General features: G+C 39.2%; 2 protein-coding genes across 3 annotated transcripts in view; one reads left to right on the forward strand and one right to left on the reverse strand.

The window, feature by feature from the left end:
• The first annotated feature begins 3,340 nt into the window (after window positions 1-3,340).
• Window positions 3,341-11,958, forward strand: smyd2b (SET and MYND domain containing 2b). Of its 2 annotated transcripts, none has more exons than XM_034143494.1 (12): window positions 3,341-3,520; window positions 5,291-5,354; window positions 6,056-6,166; window positions 6,273-6,333; window positions 7,927-8,051; window positions 8,280-8,347; window positions 8,976-9,078; window positions 9,948-10,058; window positions 10,185-10,305; window positions 10,833-11,007; window positions 11,132-11,240; window positions 11,554-11,958. In XM_034143494.1, exons 1-12 carry the CDS (start codon window positions 3,351-3,353, stop codon window positions 11,632-11,634), a joined length of 1,299 nt encoding a protein of 432 aa, XP_033999385.1. In that variant the 5' UTR covers window positions 3,341-3,350; the 3' UTR covers window positions 11,635-11,958. The 2 variants fall into 2 exon arrangements, with proteins under 2 accessions (XP_033999385.1, XP_033999386.1); XM_034143495.1 differs by having other exon boundaries at window positions 3,365-3,520; window positions 5,291-5,364.
• A 42-nt stretch (window positions 11,959-12,000) lies between these two features.
• Window positions 12,001-19,745, reverse strand: part of LOC117492545 (tyrosine-protein phosphatase non-receptor type 14-like) — a 38,529-nt gene continuing 30,784 nt past the window's right edge. Inside the window, exons 15-20 of the mRNA XM_034142845.1 lie at window positions 18,975-19,115; window positions 17,622-17,840; window positions 15,721-15,849; window positions 15,286-15,520; window positions 14,399-14,562; window positions 12,001-13,951 (exon numbers count right to left, since the gene is read on the reverse strand). Coding sequence (XP_033998736.1) covers window positions 13,823-13,951; window positions 14,399-14,562; window positions 15,286-15,520; window positions 15,721-15,849; window positions 17,622-17,840; window positions 18,975-19,115 — 1,017 coding nt within the window. The 3' untranslated portion in view covers window positions 12,001-13,822. The remainder of the gene's footprint in view (window positions 13,952-14,398; window positions 14,563-15,285; window positions 15,521-15,720; window positions 15,850-17,621; window positions 17,841-18,974; window positions 19,116-19,745) is intronic.

The following is a 19,745-nucleotide window of genomic DNA, read 5'->3' on the forward strand; positions in this document are numbered from 1 at the left end:
AGAATGACCAATTACCGTGTCCGCACTCTCTCCACTGTACGTAAACACACAGCAACGTTCATCTCTCAAGCCATGCCCTGCTGATGACCCCTACTTAGCACAGCAGCCTGGGAATGGCCTGTGATGACAAGGTCATGGGTACGAGGTGAGGAGGCCTGGTTCACCGCCTCTGCAACACCGAAAGTAGCACAGGGTCTTTAACGGCACAGGATTTCACACACAACCCTCTTCCACGACCTTGTGGCTGTTGAGGCATTAGCAGCTGCTGTTTTACGAGGTTCTCAATGTGACAATGAATGTTTATCCATCACCAGTATGGCCATACGTTATACCTACAGTGTCTTCTAAGGGTGTAAAAACAGCCAGAGTGCTTATGTAGTTTGATCCTTGAAGAGGTATAGGTTGAAGAGAGCTCTGACAACATGCAGATAAATTATGAGTCGGCAGAAGTGTAGATTTGTCCTAAGCCTTTTAACAATGTGTGTATAAAAATACACAGTGAGTAATGGAACTGCAAATCATCACGTTTCCACACTTTTTCTTATATTAACAATAAACCGGTCGACCTACTGTAGCCTGATCTGTACAAAGCTTAGACAGACCACTGTCTACATGTGTGGCTTTAACTACAAATATTTGAATTGTTATTTATCTTTTGATGAATTTCTTAAATAAATAATAAATAGTTTGGTCTATGAAAATAGGGGGAAATGACAAATGTCAAATTAAGTTTAGATGAACTCTAACTCAAACTAATGAAAAGTACAAATGCTTTGGTAACAACCATTACATTTGAGCTGAGGAATCTCAGGCCAAACAGGTCAGGTTGACTGTATCTATTTAATACCTCTGTCCTGTCTCTTTTTGATTCTGTCTCTTATTCTGTTGATTTACCCTAACAGGGTTTCCTTGAGAACTAAATCTACTTAGGATTTATTGTTTCTTATTATTTCTCGTCATTGGAAATTATAATCCTTTCACCTAATCCCCCTCTCCCTCCCTCTCTTTCAGATCATATTCATCAAGATCATCCCCTCTGACAAAGCAAGAAATCAGCACAGTGGGGAGGTCTAACAAGAGCATGTACTGGAACATGGGGGTTTTCTTCTAAATCAAATCAGGTTCCTCTGATGTAATCAAGACGAGACGCCAAAGACGACGACATAATCTCCCAGGGACATGCCTCTATTGCTTGCACGTTATTAAAAAATGAAGAGGAACAAATCTTTAGATTGAAAGACTGGAAAATGGAATTATAATAAATCAGAGGAAACTGGGGCAAGGTTGGATAAAGCCTTCAGATAGACATGATAGACAAGTCTTCACAGTGGTTTGTGCTGTGTGTGTGTGTGTGTGTGTGTGTGTGTGTGTGTGTGTGTGTGTGTGTGTGTGTGTGTGTGTGTGTGTGTGTGTGTGTGTGTGTGTGTGTGTGTGTGTGTGTGTGTGTGTGTGTGTGTGAGAGAGAGAGAGAGAGGAGGCGATTGTGCGTTTAATGTGTTTGCATGGGTGTTCAAATGAATATTTAAATGTACTTAAGATCATGTTCATGACCTTAGCGCTCTCTCTCTCTACTTCTTGGAATAAAATCAGGAGCGTGTCTTCATACTATCTTATTTATTGATGTGTATCTTGTCATTTTTTATGTGATATGGACCTTGAGTCTGAAATAAAGATTGATTGATTGATTGATTGATTGATACTAAGAGTCACTCAGTGTTTTTGGATTATCTGTCTGTACCAAAGTTGGCCAGTAGACTGTGATGCATCATGGATGGGCTTCTCCATCATTTGAGGGTGCACTTACAATTCACACCCACATGATGGCACAACATAACAGAAGTGAACACCAGCTGGAAACTTGAGGGCTGTTTCAATTTATACCATCTGACCTGGTCAAACCTGCACAATGAATAAAGTATAAAATACATACTGTAATCAAAGCCAGTGTTGTAACAGCTAAATATTACAATTTGTACAAATATTCAGTGGACTAATATACAAAAGCACAACTACCAAAACACTGAGAATTGAATTGTACAACACATTTGCATAATCTGAAAATATATTCTAGGCCTTCACCACCAGATGGCCTTATTGAACTGCAGTTAAAAGTATACACTATGGAAATGAACTGTGGGATATGTATATGCAATATCTGTTTGTTTTTTGTAATTTGGATATGTACAGTATTGTTGAATGCCGAAATTGTTTAAATACAATATCCAGCTTTCTTTTTTTTTTATCATAGTGTAATATGTTGAAAAATATCTGAAAAAAAGGTATTGTATAATATGTTGGAAAAAAAGTAATTGTATAGTATTTCGAAAAATATCACCAAAAAAGATAAGTATAGTAGGCCTATGTCGCAAAAAAAATCATAATATGTCCAAAGATATCCGAAAAAAAGTCATAATATAAAAGTATTGTATTAATAGTATTGTATTATAAAAATTATCAGAAAAAAAGTCATCATTTGTTGAAAAATATTATAAAAAAGTCATAGTATAGTATGTCAAAAAAAAGGTAATAATATTGTATGTCGAAAATAAAGTCATAGTATGTCGAAAAATATCATGCGAAAAAAAGTAATGTTACTTGTGGGTTATCTGTCTCTACTTTTGTTTTAGGGTTAGGATTAGGGTTACGGTTAGATTTTAGAGATTATTTTGAGAAATAAAAATAATTTAATAAGCAAATAGTATATTTTTGTGAAAATGGCGACATGTTAACACACACATCTGTATTTGTGAAAAAGTTGGAAAATTAAATTAAAAAGTGGCGACAGATAACCCACAAGTACCAAAGTCATAGTATAGTAGCCTATGTCAGAAAAATGTCAGAAAAATGTCATAAATATCTGAAAAAAGTAATGGTATAGTATGTTAAAAAAAGTCATAGTATATGTTGGAAAATATCAGAGTAATAGTAACAAAGTAGGCTAATATGTTGAATGAAGTTTAGTATGTGAACAAAATAGTCATAGTATTTTATGTAGAAAACATGTCCAAGTATAATATGGTACATTATAGTAAAATATATCACGTAAAAATTGTCATGTCAGTCAAATCAAGTAGAAAGTATATTTAAAAACTATTGTAGGCTATAGTATGTGAACATTCCCTCAAGTCAGTGGTTCACATGACATGGACATGTTTTCGAACAAATTAGACTTTTAAACAAAAACTGCTGAATGTCTGTCGAACTCCCCACAGTAAACTCACTTTACCGAGATGTATTACTGGGAGGTTGACGCCCCAACGCTCGGAGCTGAGGGGCCACATCCCACTTCACTCCCGGGTCTTCCTGGGTAACGGGTCACTTTGGAGGAAGACAGCTCAAAAGCAGGCACTATGACGGGCAGCATCGCGGGAATCGAGAGGTTTGACAGTCCGGGTAAAGGGCGAGGTCTCCGCGTTACTAAGCCCTTCAAAACTGGAGAGCTGTTGTTTTCCACTCCTGCGCACTCTTATGTTCTGTCAGTAAAGGAGAGAGGCTGCTACTGTGAGTTCTGCTTCACCAGGTAAGTGAAGGGTTATTTTAGCCATGCCTGCTACGACAAAGTATTTGAGTGTCATTTGATAGTTTAAAAAGTGTTTAATTTGCCTACATACATTACTGATGCAGAATCTCAATTTACCAAATGTCTTAATGAGTAAGTCTCTATAGTAGCTATACTATTCACTACCAAGCACTGCACCATATGTAGGCGTCTTGTCGTAAAAACGTCACTCAAATAAATCTATTTTGGTTATCTAGTTCATGTAGATCATGTGTCTATATGTTTAACCTCTCAGAACCACTGTACGAGTATTTATGAATAGTGAACATAAGCTTAAGATGCTGTTACCTGAGTAGCATCATGATTAATAGTTTATTTCATCTGCAGCTGCATTGTGATTTATGGATGGGTTTCAAATAGCAAGGATAGCTCTGGTAATATATACAGTATATTGCAATGCAGACACAAATCAGTTATTATACATTTGAACAAATTATACACACAAGTGCATATTTATTCTCTTGAAATCATTTCAAATGACACGCAGCATCATCAATTGTTTAATCATAAGTCACGGTGCACATTTCTTGATCTCCTCCAGTCTGCTGTGCGTTAAGAAAGGTGATGTGGATGGCATGAAAGAAATGCAGAAGATTATAACTTTAAGACAAACCCTCAAACACATCTTTACTTTGGCATCGCACACATTGCTAAGTTCTTATGATTAAATACAAATAAACTGATTGCAATAATATAAATTCACAAAAGGCAAACCTAAGATAAAAGGTAAAATCGCATCATGCAAAACTTGCACAGCGAACACTTTTTACTTAAAGGTTTATTTTAAAATGTGACAACTCCAGTCACTTTTATGACACGTTTAATTTATACAACTAAATCAAAATGCTGCCAGTTACATAAATACAATTGGTAAGCTTAGGCTAGCTATAGGCTATTTCTCAGAAACTTACCACTTTCAAAATGAAATACATTTTACTAAAAATAACACTCTAAAACTGGTATTTTGTGTGTTTTTCCGCCGCAATTATCACAGTATTTCTTGACACAGCTTTGACTTGGTGTGTAGGATGATTGTCCATCAGTAGTAACATTGTGAATATTACGTTTTCTTTTAAAAACACAGGATTTTACAAAACACAGACATAGACAACACTTGTAGAGAATTAACTATGTGTGTTTCAGCTCTCTTTAATTGGATACTCTGCACATATTGCAGAATACATGACTGTGAGAGTAAATCATCAGCGTGAACCTCTGTATCATACCTGCGCCCTACATAAGGAAGTGTTCTCCCAGCTTTAGCCTGTCATGTTTCACAACACAGTTTGCTTGACTATAGGCCTGACTACTAAATAGCAAGAGTTTAAAAATTAAATGTGTGGTCTGTTGGACTGCTTCACTCTTCAGTGAGGTAGAGAGACAGCTGCTCCTACACAATGCCAACTCTATTAATACCACAGAATGTTTTAAACCCTTCATTGCTATCAGTTACGACGGGCCACCAGCAACTGCTGCTTCTTGTCTCAAAGTAACGGAGGATGTTTATATGTCCGAACCCACACTTACAGCTGCAGACTCACATTCAAGAACATTTTCAGATACAGACATTCACAGCGTTGGCTATATGCGGATCAGTCTTTTGTATGCAGGTTAATATCCATATCTTTTCTTTTTGTCGTACCAGGATATGATAGAACATTTCTGTACGTTTTGAATTGTATTCTGTTTTCAATCCATAAGCTAATAGACCCTGTTTTTTGTCATGAATAGGAAAGAAGGCCTGGCAAGATGTGGGAAATGCAAGAAAGCCTTCTACTGCAATGCCAAATGCCAGGTATGAGAATGTAAGAGGGGGCGGGGGTTTGGAGACTGTGCAGAATGACTGCAGTGTAATGATTCCTGAAGGGGATGAACCCTAGTGATGTAGGTCAGTGGTACTCGACCAGGGGGTCCTGACACCAAAGGGGGTTGGGAGATCATTTCTAAACATAGACTGGGTTACCCAGAGTTAGACTGGGTAATGTTTTTTTACTGATAAAACTGAACATAAAAAAACCTCTCATCTCTCTTTGTGACTGTCCTCTCACTTCCCTGTCATTTCCCTTTTGTCTGTGGATTGCTATAATGGTTTGGAAATGAATCATGAAAAGCCAACAGGCTAAGAAACTGTGACATGTTCTGCTGATAAAGGTGTTCAGGATGTTGTGTGTGAAATGTCTGAATGTTATTTGGGATCCTATGATTTTGTTTTTCTGCTGGGTGGATGGATCTGTTTGCATGTGGATGGTTAAAGGGGTGAGGGTAACACTATAGGTCAACACAGTGAGGAGTCACATCCCACTGACGGCTTAATGCTTCAGCTGGTGCTAGTGTGGCCCAGGGGCCGTAAACGCCACATGTTCGGCCTTTTGTTGTGGTGAGACCTAAACTGTAAATAGTTGGCTCTACCACAGGTGTTCACGTTTTTAATCGGCTTCAAACTACATGTTTGCTCGTTTGTGTGCTGTTATAATATGTATGTGTGTTTGTGTGCAGAAAGGGGACTGGGCAATGCACAAACTGGAGTGCTCTGCCTTAACTGCTTTCGGAGAGAACTGGTGCCCGTCAGAAATATCCCGCCTCGTGGCCCGGATCCTCGCCAAGAAGGTAGGAAAGTTAATAAAAAGCAGCACAACTTTTTGAAATGTTTTGTCTCGCACATCCTGTGGTTCATTGAGCTCATATCTGTGTTTCACTGCTTTTTTTCTCACAGAAAACACAGAAAGAAAGATGTGCTTCGGAGAAGATGCTGCTCATAGAAGAGATACAATCACGTAAGACATTGCGTCTTGAACACACATGCAATCCTTTTTTGTGATTTCATTTTTTCTTTTTGGGAACAACCCTTACCCTTCCCCATAGGGTGTTCAGGGACTCCGATAGATTCTACTTCACTCCTAAGTGTCCACAGATATCCCTCTTAAAAAAGTGCAACCTATTCAGATTAGAGAGAGGGAAACACCAACAGCCACATCTATATATATCCTATAGGTGTGGATGGAATGGCCATTAGAGAATGTAACATGTGTAACAACTTGAATGAGAAACAGGAGCACTTCAGACTCACAAACAGGGCTGCCTACACAAGTGTCTGTAAGTTAAATGGTGTTTAAATGACTAAGTCATAGTTAAAGGTCCCCTATTATGCAAAATGCACTTTTTTATATATTTTATACATAAATATGTGTCCCCGGTGTGTCAGGAGACTCACAAAATAAAACCCTCTCTCTTTTCCTCCGTACCCAAATCTCTAAAAACAGGGGTACAACGGTGCTGATCCAGATTTGCTGCGGTCATGACATAATATCGGAAATGTGGGCTGGCTTTTGCACGGCCCTATCAGAAACGTCGCTATCAGAAACAATGCGCGACGTGTTTTGGAAGTAATATGGTCGTTGTTTACATTAGCAAGCATCGCTAACACTCAGAACTAACGCTGTACTGGAAAGAGTATGTGTAAAGAAGCAGGATATGTTCACCTTGTGGTTAACCCGCGAGAGAAAAAGCTTTTTAGCTCCATACTGTTTCAGAAATAATCCTTGATGTGCTTTGGAACATAATATGGCGTTTAATCACAGCAGCATTTAGCTGAGTATCTGGGTAGAATTCGCCTACATGACCTCTCCTCTCTTTTTCTTTTTTTAAGCTACAGACCCAGAATCAGCACTTCTGGGAAATAGAGGGGTATGAGGCATGGCTAGAATACGTGATCTGTTTGGTATTTTGAGCAAAACAATTCTTTTTTTCTGAGACCTATAATATATGCCTACAAATTGTATAATAGGAGACCTTTAAGGTTCAGTTCAAAATTTGAAAATAAATACTATAGACTGTCTATATTTCATATGTCTATATGTTTAAACAAAAAGAGAAGTTAGCTTACAAGACCTCTGTAGCTCGGCGTTATCATAGCGACTTGATGCTACATTAGCTGCTACTAGCATAACACACCCAAAACTCATACTGAACCTTTTGCGGTCAAGTTGCATTCTGGGTAATGTAGGCAGCAGGTTTGACCAAGGACAAAAAGCCTGGAATAAAAAATATATTATTACATTTTGCAAATATTATTTCACCTTGTAAGCTCAATAGCAATGTTAGCAGTTAAAACAGGATGAGGTTGGTCAATCATAGATAGATTTAAAGACAAACTGAAGTGCAAGATTTTCTCAAAGGTAACTGAATTGAATGCAAGACATTTTAAGTCATTAAAATGGTAACTTGATTTCCTAAAAATGACCCAAACTAGTTTTTCATGAGTTAAAGTAAATCATAGTGTAAAATGATTTCTGCAATGCATGCCTCCCTGTTTAGCAAGAGATGAATCGTTCAATCAATCAACATGTCTGTCCCTCTGCCTCTAACAGATGAGGAGGACGTAGATAACGAGAAAAGAGAGATGAACGAGTCCGACATTGCCGGACTGCATCGATTTTTTACCAAACATCTAGAGTTGCCCAACCATAAAGACCTCGTCACACTTTTCTCCCAGGTACTACTACTTCACACACACACACACACACACACACACACACACACACACACACACACACACACACACACACACACACACACACACACACACACACACACACACACACACACACACACACACACACAATGAAGTAATCTGAAGTTATATGATTTCACGTAAAACAGGCAAAAGATTAGTCGTATTTACATTGTTTTATTCCTCTTCCGTATGCCATTTATCCAACAGGTGTCCTGTAATGGTTTCACCATAGAGGATGATGAACTGTCCCACATGGGGACTGCAGTCTACCCAGAGTAAGAAGAAAATCTCACATGCATAAAAGCAGATTTTAATCCTGTGCTATTTAAAGAACACCTTTAAAGGTACAGAATGTTACAGAGTATCTTCTTCCCTCCTAACACAGTCTCTTTTGTATTTCTAAATGTCTTAGTAGTGTTTTTCTGTTATTTGCTTCTTTGGAGATCTGTAAGTTGCCTCATTTTATTTTTGGTTATCTGATTTGAACAACAGCTCTTGATCTTGAATTTAAAAAAAAATACTGGTTAACAATGGCCATATACAGTATTACTCTATGATTGCTAAATGCTACAATTAAAGTGTCAGTATCCAGAGCATCATGTAACAGACTTCCAAAGAAGCCGGAGGTCTTACAACTTGCAGTGAGAAAGGGATTTTTGCCCTGTCAGCTCCTTTTGATGCTATTTCCATCTGCCGCCAAGATTAAATACACGGTCACATATTTTAGGAACACTCAAGACCTCTCTCAGTGCAGTAGCAAAGTGTTAAAGCACTTTAAAATTAGCAATCTATTTCATTCATAGTAACAATAAGTTGGCAATTCTTATTGCTTCTTTAAATTACAAGAAATTAGAGCTGGGATTTTAATTTGTATCTTTCCTTTTTGTTTCTGTCTCTCCCCAGTGTGGCATTGATAAACCACAGCTGTCTTCCCAGCGTCATAGTCACATACAACGGGACGTCGGCTGAGATTCGGGCGGTGAAGAACATGCAGCCTGGAGATGAAGTGAGGAAAGGGGACAGCTGTCATGAGAGGGGGTTGGGGCAAAGTGTGTGTGTGTGTAGAAAGGAGCTGTGTCTATTACGAGAGTGTGTGAAACGTGTCTGTCGGTGATGCTCCATTCAACACAATTTGCAGCCTGAGCCAAATCCAAATAAAAAAGAGTTACTAAACTACTTCTGAAGTAGTAAATAACAAAAATGTTATATTAAAATGACAAAATACTTCATTTTATTTTCCAGTAATATTTGAGAATTGACAAGATATCAACATTTTGAACTTCCTGGAGTCTTGTCTTTAAGATGCCACAGGTTACTTTTGTGTAGGAATTAGGTTGTTACCTTAGCTGTTGCCCTGTTCCAGTCTAAGCTATTCAAAAAGGCTGCTGCTGTTAGCTTTGTATTTACCATGAAGACATGAGAGTAGTGTCAATCTTCTCATCGATACCCTCTGCAACAATGCGACCAACCAGATTTGTCAAAATGTCAAATTATTCCCTAAAATGTTGAAATACATTAGAATGTTTCGAATCTGCTATATATTTTCAACACAGGTAGTTTGGGTATTATGTTTGTAAAAGTAGTGAAACATGGGATAGGAGACGTCAACTTGTGAGAAAGTCAAAGACAGGCTTTGGTATTAGCAGCATGACATCTGGTGTACAGTATGACATGACATCTGTTGCACAGTACTGTGTGGTATTCAGCAGCTGATTGAAGAGACTGTGGGGCTATTCTCAAACTGACCCTGGAACCTCTAGTTAAGGGTCTATCTGGGAGTAAATTGAAACATTCAAGTCAAAGGAAATCTGCAATAAAGGGGATTTTGCATTATTAAGGATTCTTTCATGCTGTGTGTTATTCCTCCCTCTATAGGTGCTCATCAGCTACATCGACCTGCTCTATCCAACAGACGACCGCAACAACAGGCTGAGAGAGTCTTACTACTTCTCCTGTGACTGCCAGGAATGTAAGACAAAGTCCAAGGTAAGACACCACAATAAGTGCTCATACAATCAAAATCAGTTGCTGTTGTAATTCATGTGTAAAATAAGAAACAAAGCCTTACAGTTTGGTTGACTAATGTCCTCGGTGTCCTGTCTTTTCCTGCAGGACAAGGCAAAGTTAAAAGCACGTAAGCGCAGTGACCCCATAGAGCCAGATGTCATCAGCAGCATGGTGCGCTACGCCAGGAAAACCATCAGAGAGTTCCGGGCTTTCAAACAGATAAAGAATATCCTTTTAATGGCACTTAATAACAACTCTTGTGTTGCATTTATTGTGCATAACCTGCTGGTACATCCAGTGATATTCTCCAGCAAAGTCTGATTATATCATCTCAGGCACTTTGATGTTTCAAGTGGAAACTTCCAGCTCTAAAAAGTGAAGTGCCAGTGATAGCCAGCAGGGGTTGTCACCACTGTTTGCAAAAATAAGTAAGATTGTATAGAAGTCTATGAGAAAATGCTATTTTTTTGTTATCACTTTACTTCCTCAGAAAAACATTTTCCTAATGAGTTTATTGTCTAAAATCAGTGTGTAACTTCTCCATTATATCACGGTGTTCATTTAGTAAGCGATGTTCCGATTTAGAGTAAAATAGACCATCAAGCATCTAGTTCGCAGTGTACCTTGCACGTAAAACTCAAGTCTTCAAAACAGCAGTCCACAAACTAATGGGAGACGTCATTGTCCACTTCTTTAAAAACGTCTATGCTAAAGCCTCAGATGGAGCTGTTGTAGTCCTTGACTCTCTGGCACCCCCTAGTGAGTTGCTGGAGATGTGCGAGCAGAGCCTGGACGAGATGGGAGCTGTCTTTGATGACGCCAATGTTTACATGCTTCACATGATGTACCAGGCCATGGGGGTCTGTCTTTACATGGAAGATCCCGAGGGGGCCATCAGATACGGCGAGAAGATCCTCAAACACTACTGGTAATGAGAAACTGTGATGGGCTGATGTCTGGCAATATTTTTTACCTTGTAATACATTTTGCTTATTTTCTTGTCTAAAAAGCAGCTAAGTGTAATTGGTACGTTTTCTCTCTTTCCATTTCAGCAAGCTGTATCCACCCTACTCCTTAAATGTGTCCTCCATGTACCTGAAGTTGGGCAGACTGTACATGGGGATGGAGAGGTACTCAGTGGGAGTCACTGCTCTCAAGAAGGTAAAATGACCTGCTGACCTTTTACAGCATACTTTTATATTAACGTAAAGCATTTCAGAGGATACAGTGAACAACTTAAAATGCATTATAAATATATAATATACATTTTGGTAACAACACTATAACTTTTTCCAATAACTTAAGAGGAAACTAAATGTGTTTTTCGCCAAAACCCATGTTTTAATTTAACAATAGAAGCCATAAAAGTAAACTGTCTAACGGGTAATAATTACCAATCAATAGATGCCAGCATTTTGTACTGGGTTTAACATGCTGTAAGATGTTTGTACATTTATATATGTCTTCTTCACAGGCAATGGCCATAATGGAGGTGGCTCATGGGAAGAATCACTCTTACTTGACAGAGCTGCGCAAAGAAATTACCAAAAAATGACCAAAAAAGAATGGAATCAATACAGAACTTTACAGAACTGAAGGCCCTTTTCTGATCTCTTTGGACCTGAAGGAAAGATAATAGCGTTCATGTTTTTATGCAAAGTTTCAAGCAATAAAAATATGTTGGGACTTTTGGAATTTTTCCGTCAGAGAATGTGTGCAAGAACTTTTATGTTTTTTGAATCCAGGATCAATTTTGCTTTTTCAGCACATGTGAAAATCTAAATCTGCTTTTTACTCATGTTGCTCTGAGCCAATACATTTCTACAATACTGTGAGAGAGACCCTCTTCAACACGTACATTATAGCTAAATAAAGGAAATTATTGAAGCATTCCAGAATGAATTCATTTGTGGCCAAAGTCTTAAAGAAAATAAGGCTTTATTGCATAATAAGCAAGTACGACAGGTTCATACATGTCTGGGGAGAGAAAAACAAAAGACTTTATGCACTGAAAACGCATATACAAAACATATGTACACATACTTTGAAACGTATTTGGGAGTTCTGCCACAAAGAAAATGAAGGGGAAAAATTAAATATAAACAAACAGTGGAATGCCGTGTGAGAAAATACTGTCACAAAGAGAACAGAAGTGCAAAGAAACACTTATATGTCAAGAGAGCATAAAGCTTATACTTATTTGAGAATATATACATTGAAATATAAAAATGCATGCATAGTTTATTATGTTGCGGTATTTTTAGGGTACCAAGTCAAAAGAAGAAACTATATAAAACATTTGTAGAAATCTTTTCTCACATGCCCATTATTTACAGAGTTAATCTGGACATGGCTGGCTTTGCATCACCATTCAGAAAAATAAAAAATTAGATTGAATGTGAAAGGAGTGAAGTTTTATAAACAGGAACATGGCATCAAAGTAATCTTATAGGCTTGGATCAGATTTGTATTAAAGGCCATTGCTTTTTTAGTCACTTGTGTCATGCATCCTTTCAAAACCAAATCACCTCATACTGCCAAATCTTTACCTCAGAGGTAGGAAAACGATTTGAAATGTTGTAACAAACACCAATTATTAAATACCAATTTTAAGATTTAATCTTTGGAGGTAAGGATTTCACTTTTAAAAACACATCCAGGACCCTAAAACAAGGACACGTCTTCTCCTCGTTTCAATAAGGCACAATAACACAGCGTATACAGTATTTGCTGTATCAGAAACAATTCTCTATTTACTGAGAGTGCCAACTGTGAAATGATATCTATAAATGTTCTCCATTTATTTGGACAAATACTTTTTAGACTTTTGAAATGCTTCTCAGTGGGAAATGTGATAAAAACACAGTGGATCACAAAGAGCTGTGATTCAAGAAACAAGTGACTGTTAAAAAGCACTTTGTTTGTTTGCATGTGGAGCAGGATCTTAGTAGAAATGTATCAAGGAAAGCGTTAGTGACACTTTTGGAATTGACGGAGAAGGCTTTCCAAAAGAACTACGGTAAAAATTAAGACGTGTTCAAGGAGGAAAAATGTAAATCCACAAGGGAAAGGATCGACATGCTTGTTAATGCTCCGTTTAAGGGTGAAGGCGACAACAATCTTGATAGAAATAAATAAAAACATTTGTTACAATGTTAAAGTAAATATTTGCTGTATTATTAATACTCTGTCAGAAATAAAAGGAACATTTTAGAAGAGTGATTTAAGGAATACTTTTGTTTGGCAAACTCTTTCAGAGTGTAGAAAATAGAAGTAATACTGCTGCCACCTACTGTTCATGCAGCATAGTGCCATTTCTAATCATGGCTGAATTATGAATGAGACATGCATCAGGCAGGCCACCTTTTCAAACTGAAACAAGAGATCTGATGGTATGAAATCTCCAGAACAGACACCTGCATGTGGAGAACGCACACACATGCATTCTCCATGAGCAGGTCCAAGAGTAAAACCCAGGGGGCAAAGAACCACATGAGGAGAAATGGTCTTCAATTTCTAAACAAGCCTACACAAATCCTTGCCTCCCTTGAGGTGATTTTGTCTGGAAAATCCACCAGATCCTCCATAAACTGCAACATATAAAACTGAACATGAATCTCTGTATTTGCTTCCAACCAGTAACCGGTAACACTGCATCTGTTGTACAGTTCTCATGCCAATTCGAAGTACCATTGGAGTTCCATTCTGCCACGTCATGTAAGGTCAAAGGTCAGCATCCCGGCTCAGATGAGGCGGGAGTTCTTCAGGAACTGAATGAGCACCTGATAGACAAACTTATACTGGGAGATGGTCTGCACCATCAGCATCCTCTGCTGCCTCAGCTCCGACAACATGGTGGGAACCTCCACAGGCTGAAGGGAAGGAGGAGGAGAGACAAAACACGGTGATTGGAACATTAGAAATGAATAGAGATAAGAAGAAGTGTGTGTCTGTTGAGCTACAATATTCTGAGCAGTGACAAGCCCATATGCATCTTCGCTATAAACACACACCCAGAGTTACACTGATAGAGGATACATCGAGCCAAATATATTCATCATATCTGTATTTGCCTAGTGTGCATACTTGGATGAGAAAGTGTTTATAGTTTTGCAAATGATGTGTATCCTTTAAACAAATATACTTCCAATGTTTTTCTAATGTCACAAGGTCTGCAAAATCTTGATTTGCAAAACAAATGACCTGTGTGTGATTTTTACCCACATAAAAGTAAGGTGTGTATTAATTAGGATATTTGTAATAAATAATTGACAAAACCTTTCCAACACAAGATGTTGAATCCCAGAAAGTGCACCCACCTCATTGTGCTCCAGGCAGCTGATCATGAGCTCAGTGAGGATGACCACTCCGGTGCGACCCACCCCGGCGCTGCAGTGGACCACCACAGGGGGGTTGAGGCTCTTTGAGGTGTCCAGCATGGAGTTGGTGTGTCTCCTTACAGACTGGATCTCCTCTAGGTAGGCTGTAGAGAGATTTAGTTTGATCAGAATCAGAAACGGGTTTATTACCAGGTAGGTTCACACGTACGTACGAGGAATTTGACTAGGTGTCGTGGTGCATACATAAAAGTAATAAAAATCAAAAATGTAAAGAAATTAACACAGATAGCGAACTATATTAAGAAAACTGTAATAAAAAATATAGTAAGATAGCAATAAAATAAAGCAGTAATTTACATTGAAATAGAATGCAATAAATTATAGAATATAAAATATGTGCAGTAAGCAATATTGTCAACATTGTGTGCATTAATGTGTGTATGGGTTATGGGTTGCTTTGTTGCTCCCATGCTGCTTCTAAAAGGAAACACATTTACACACTGCACTGTCTTTTGGAGAGGGTACGCTTAACTCAGTTTTAAAATCTGCAGTAAGGGAAGAAGCTAGCGTGACTATTAAAAGGTAAAACCACGAATTACAGTTTTTTGACATCTTGGTTTTAGTATGGATTAGATGTTCTGGTAGTTTTACCCCCTGCTATCAGTCTTCATGCTAGGCTGCTAACTGCCTGCTGGCTCTGGCTACCTTTTCACAACATTAATGACTGTAATATCTCTTTTCAAGAAAGTATATTTCACAAAATGTCCTAGAGCAATAAAGGCATTTAGATTGTTTTTCACTTATTGTTAAATCTTAATAAAGGTACGTTCACACAGACTGAGGATGATGATAATGAAGACACTCACAGAGGAATCCCTGGACATATTCGGGACAGCCCTGCTCAGGCCAGTCAGTGTACTGCAGGTGCCAGACCGTCCTCTCCTGGCCGGAGAGCAGGTGTTTGACCTTTAACCCCGTGGTGGCGTAGCAGCCCGAGTCCGTGCGGAATTTTGTGGTCACCTTGAATTTACCATGAGTGGCCGAGTTGTGTTTGGAGCCCAGTTTTGGCCAGTAGCGGTGACTCTTGGGCCTGCCACCCTCCTGGACGGAACAATGGGTGAAGATTGGGGAAAAAGAGAAGAAGGGGATGATGATTCTCATGACACTTAAACATTAAAATAGAAACACAGTTACACACTCTCACTGTTATCCTATTTCTCACACAGACAGACACCAGCTGTTGGCGGGTGAAAAATATCCACATCTGCGTGTGCCATGTGTGGGCATATGTGTGCATGTACCTCCTCGGCAGTAACCATGGCGATGACGTTGACCCCCTGCTCCCACACCATCTGCCAGAAATCGGCACAGGTGTTGGCTAACGGGCCCTGGGTGGCGATGTAGTGCCACTCCTCCCCTCTGATCATCACCTGGGAAAACACACACACACACACACATAAAGAATCAATTAGTGTTCTGTTGCGCATGGAGAACACAGCGACAGTAGCAAGGTGATTATTTGTATTATCGACTAATCTACTGATGGTTTCTTGATTCATTCATTAATAATGATTCCAGTTTCTCAAAATCTGTAATGGTGGCCCTGAATATATCTGGTTTTGTCCATCCTAAAGCCAAAAATACTCAGTTAAATGTGAAATCCCTTCCTCGAAATGTGTTTAAATAAAAAATTACATAAAAAATGTATAACAAAGTAGTTGGCGTTTATTTTTCCGTCAAACAACTAATCAATTAATCAGCTATTTGTTGCATCTCTTTACTGCAATGTGAACAACAATCAGCCTACATATGGGTAAACAAGCTAACATGCTTATTAAAAAAAAACACATTTTAATTGAATAAAAACTCACATTTAAGCCAGAAATTAGTCAATTCAAACGTTCAAAAATAGATGTTAAAAGCGTATTTACAGGGCTTGACAGTACCACCACTGGAGGGCAGTATAAACATCATGTCCCACCACAGACTGAGTCTTTTCTCTCATTTCTAAAACCCTCTTCTTTAGCTTTCCTCGGGTCTCCTTCATTAATAATCACAAGGCAACACACAGCATCTTCAATACAGCCCGACCACAGAGGGCCATTACATAATGAGCATGTCCCGGCTAATTCCTCAGGCCACCTTGTGACTGTAAACACTGTATTAGGAGATGGATGGGGAATAAACAAGGCCCTTTGTTCTGTGGCAGTTACCTTAAATGACGGGAGAAAGTAAGAGGGTTACACGGTGATAGGCAGCGACTCAGTGCTGCTCTGGTGAAATGCAAAGTCATGCAGACACACGAGCTTGTGGCACACACTGTTTGCAACTAAGCATGAATAGAGGGCTAGTGAGAGCAGCTCAGGTTGACTTAAGAGGGTTTGGAGTTTGGACCACATTCTTTGGGAATTCCACGAGCTCTGAGAGCTTAAAAAGGCCCAAACAGCCTTCGACAGATGCCTTTCATCCTTTCCTCCAAACCCTTCGCCGCTTAGGAATGACCACAACAAAGAGTTTATGCTCTGCGTTTCAATTCGTGGTGTATGATGTGGGTGTTGCTAAGCACTTTGAGACTGTCATTGTTCAGCCAAACACATGAACTTGGATCTTATAAAACACTTGGTGAAATATGGCTATTTTAAAAGTCAATATTATTATTGTCCTCTATACTAGCTCACACAGAAACCTGACAGATGATAAAGTCTAATGTAAAATCAAGGCTGTCCTTTTGAAGCAGTTAGCATTCAATGGAGTATGATGTTATCTTTCTAAAGAGGCATTTTTTTACAGTTGTTATATTCGTTCATAAAAATGTTCACAAATTAACAAAACAAATATTACTCTTGGCTAACGAGAAAACGTTTATCGATTAAAGCAACTGGGGGAAATAATCAAGACACAAGTGAAGGATGTGACAAAGAAAGAACTGTAACTTTCTCATTGAACTATTTTGAGGTCTGACTGGCGATGGTTTATCTATGAACTAACTAATGATCAAATGTTTGCTTTACAGATTTAGCTACTTAAGCTAAATAAACAATGTTCCTGAAAAATGTATTGCCACAAAGGCTTGTTTTTCTTGGCTCATGAGAAAGCTTACATTTTGGGTTTCATAGGTCTATGAATAATAAAACTACAAGTCTGATCTATAATAATTCTTTCAAATTCCCTTTTTCATTAGCCCGTGACTTCTCGAGCGCACCTTGATATGCGAGGCGTTGATGTAGCCCGTGTTGTTCTCCTTGTTTGGCACAAGCTCGACTCGATTCTCCTCGTAGGGGACGACGTCACGGAAACGGTTGCGCTCCGTGTTTTCGGGCAGAGTTGCCGTGGTGAGCACACAGTCTGTCCTCTTCTTGGGCACCTGCTCATACTCAGTGAAGACCCGCTCCTCTTCCAGCTTCAACTCCAAGGTCTTACACTGGAGAGAAAGGGAGAAAGGAGAGGGTGTTAGTCATTCAGAGGTTTCTCTTTCAGTCCCAGAGGGGCTTTTATCCGTTTACATTCCACCATACCAAAGACTATTCAGACCAGAAGAATCCAGAAATCTCATTATAATACACGTCTGCATTTATAAACGTTCGTCACGATCACTGGCTATAATATCAAAGAACTCAAAGCATGTATAATGCATCAACGCAGCTGTAAAAGAGCAGAATTGTGCAGCGTTGGTATTCATCCTGATAGGGACATGTTTATTAGTCCAGTCATGTTTGAGAGGGCAGCATCTCAGTCTCTCACTCTTTTTCTATCACTCTTTCTGTGTGGCTCGCTCTCTCTCGGGTCACATTCTTAACATACCACCGGCCTAGAGGCGATAAGCACCACCATGCCACGCGTTCCACAGCCCACTTAGGGCTTGCCCCGGTTAGCTTAGCAACGGTCGGGACAAAGGCTGCGTTTCACACCTCCAGACTCCAAAGAGAGGCAACAGACAGTAATTGGAAAACAAAATGCATTAAACAGTGTGATCATCAGAGGCTCTTTTTGAGTTTCACAGCAACAATATTCATCTTAGTTTATCATTGCAACAGTTGGGGAGCCTGTAAGTTCGACAAAAGGTTCAACATGAATCCTCTAATCAGAACATTTACATTTTTTTAAGACAGCTTTTTGGGCATTGAAGTTTATTGAATTATTATCTGAATAAAAAGAGTCGTAATCCAGAAAAGCAACAGTTGTATAATTGTGGTGTGATTATATACGTTTATTAAGTCTCTGAGCAACTGGGAGTAAAAAAGAGCTCCAAAGAGCTTGTTTTCTAACTATTGTACCATAAAAGGATAATAATAAACCTACAATGTTCTCATTACAATACATCCCAGAAGGTTTAGCAAGAGTAACATTTACTGTCATTAAGTAGCAAGAAGAAAATGCGACCATAACAACATCATCTTTTGAAGTCGGCACATACTGTATAACTGAAAAACAAACCAAAAAGAGCCATTCGCTAGACCTTTAAAAAGACTTCCTCTAACACAGATGAAACCATTGGAATATTAAAAACTCAAAAGGGCTTCACATATATTTAGTAAAGTAAGAGCAAACATCTTACCCGCTCGTCTGTAGCAGCTTTGGCCCCTTCTTCTGCAGGACTCTCGGGGACAGGCATTCGGGCCACGTAGAGGCCGTTGAGGGCGGCCATCATCAGCGGCCTCTTCATGGAGTCCACGGACATCTTCTGTCTTTCCAGCGTCTTCAGGAGAGAGGAAAATCCCGGTGTCATGGTTACAGGCATCGGCAGCATTGCAAGACTGACTGACCTGCGCTGGCTTCAAATTAGTGAGCGTGCACATGTGAGTGCGTAAAGTAGGTGGGGAGAATTTGACGTGCTGACGAGTGTGTGTGTGTGTGTGTGTGTGTCCTGTTTGTAGGGCAAACCTGGCCGTACCAATCCCCTGATATTCTGACCAAAGGTGTAAACAGAAATGTAAAGCCCATTAAGAGCAGACTTGCAACTTCTTATCCATTTTACTTCGACCTCAACTCCTATCCTTGTTTTGTCCTTCTTCGAAAATATTTGTCATTCTTTCAGTTCTTCGTTTTTTCCCACCTACCTCTTCAGCTTCCTTTTCTTTACAGAACACACGCTTCCTCTGTCACCCTGTCTTTTTTCCTCTCTACCACGCTAGCCAAACTCTGACCCACATTGAGCAGTCCCTCCTTCCTCCGAGGATTACCTCTCCTAATCTCTGATGCTATTAAACCTCCAGGACAGCTCCACCTCTTTCATTCCCTGTGGGACAGTCAAAACAACAGCTTGGGGGTCACTGGGGGTGTCCTCTAGGTATGAGATAAAACCGTTGAGGGATAAAAGCTTTGGACT

The sequence above is a fragment of the Trematomus bernacchii genome, unplaced genomic scaffold, assembly GCF_902827165.1.
Source record: "Trematomus bernacchii unplaced genomic scaffold, fTreBer1.1, whole genome shotgun sequence".
NCBI lineage: Eukaryota > Metazoa > Chordata > Actinopteri > Perciformes > Nototheniidae > Trematomus > Trematomus bernacchii.

Bases quoted from the DNA above. Each gene is read 5' to 3' on its own strand.
- smyd2b (XM_034143494.1), top strand. From the start codon at position 3,351: ATGACGGGCAGCATCGCGGGAATCGAGAGGTTTGACAGTCCGGGTAAA. The intron at 8,052-8,279 runs GTACTACTACTT...TTTATCCAACAG, and splicing joins TCGTCACACTTTTCTCCCAG to GTGTCCTGTAATGGTTTCAC. The intron at 9,079-9,947 runs GTGAGGAAAGGG...CTCCCTCTATAG, and splicing joins ACATGCAGCCTGGAGATGAA to GTGCTCATCAGCTACATCGA.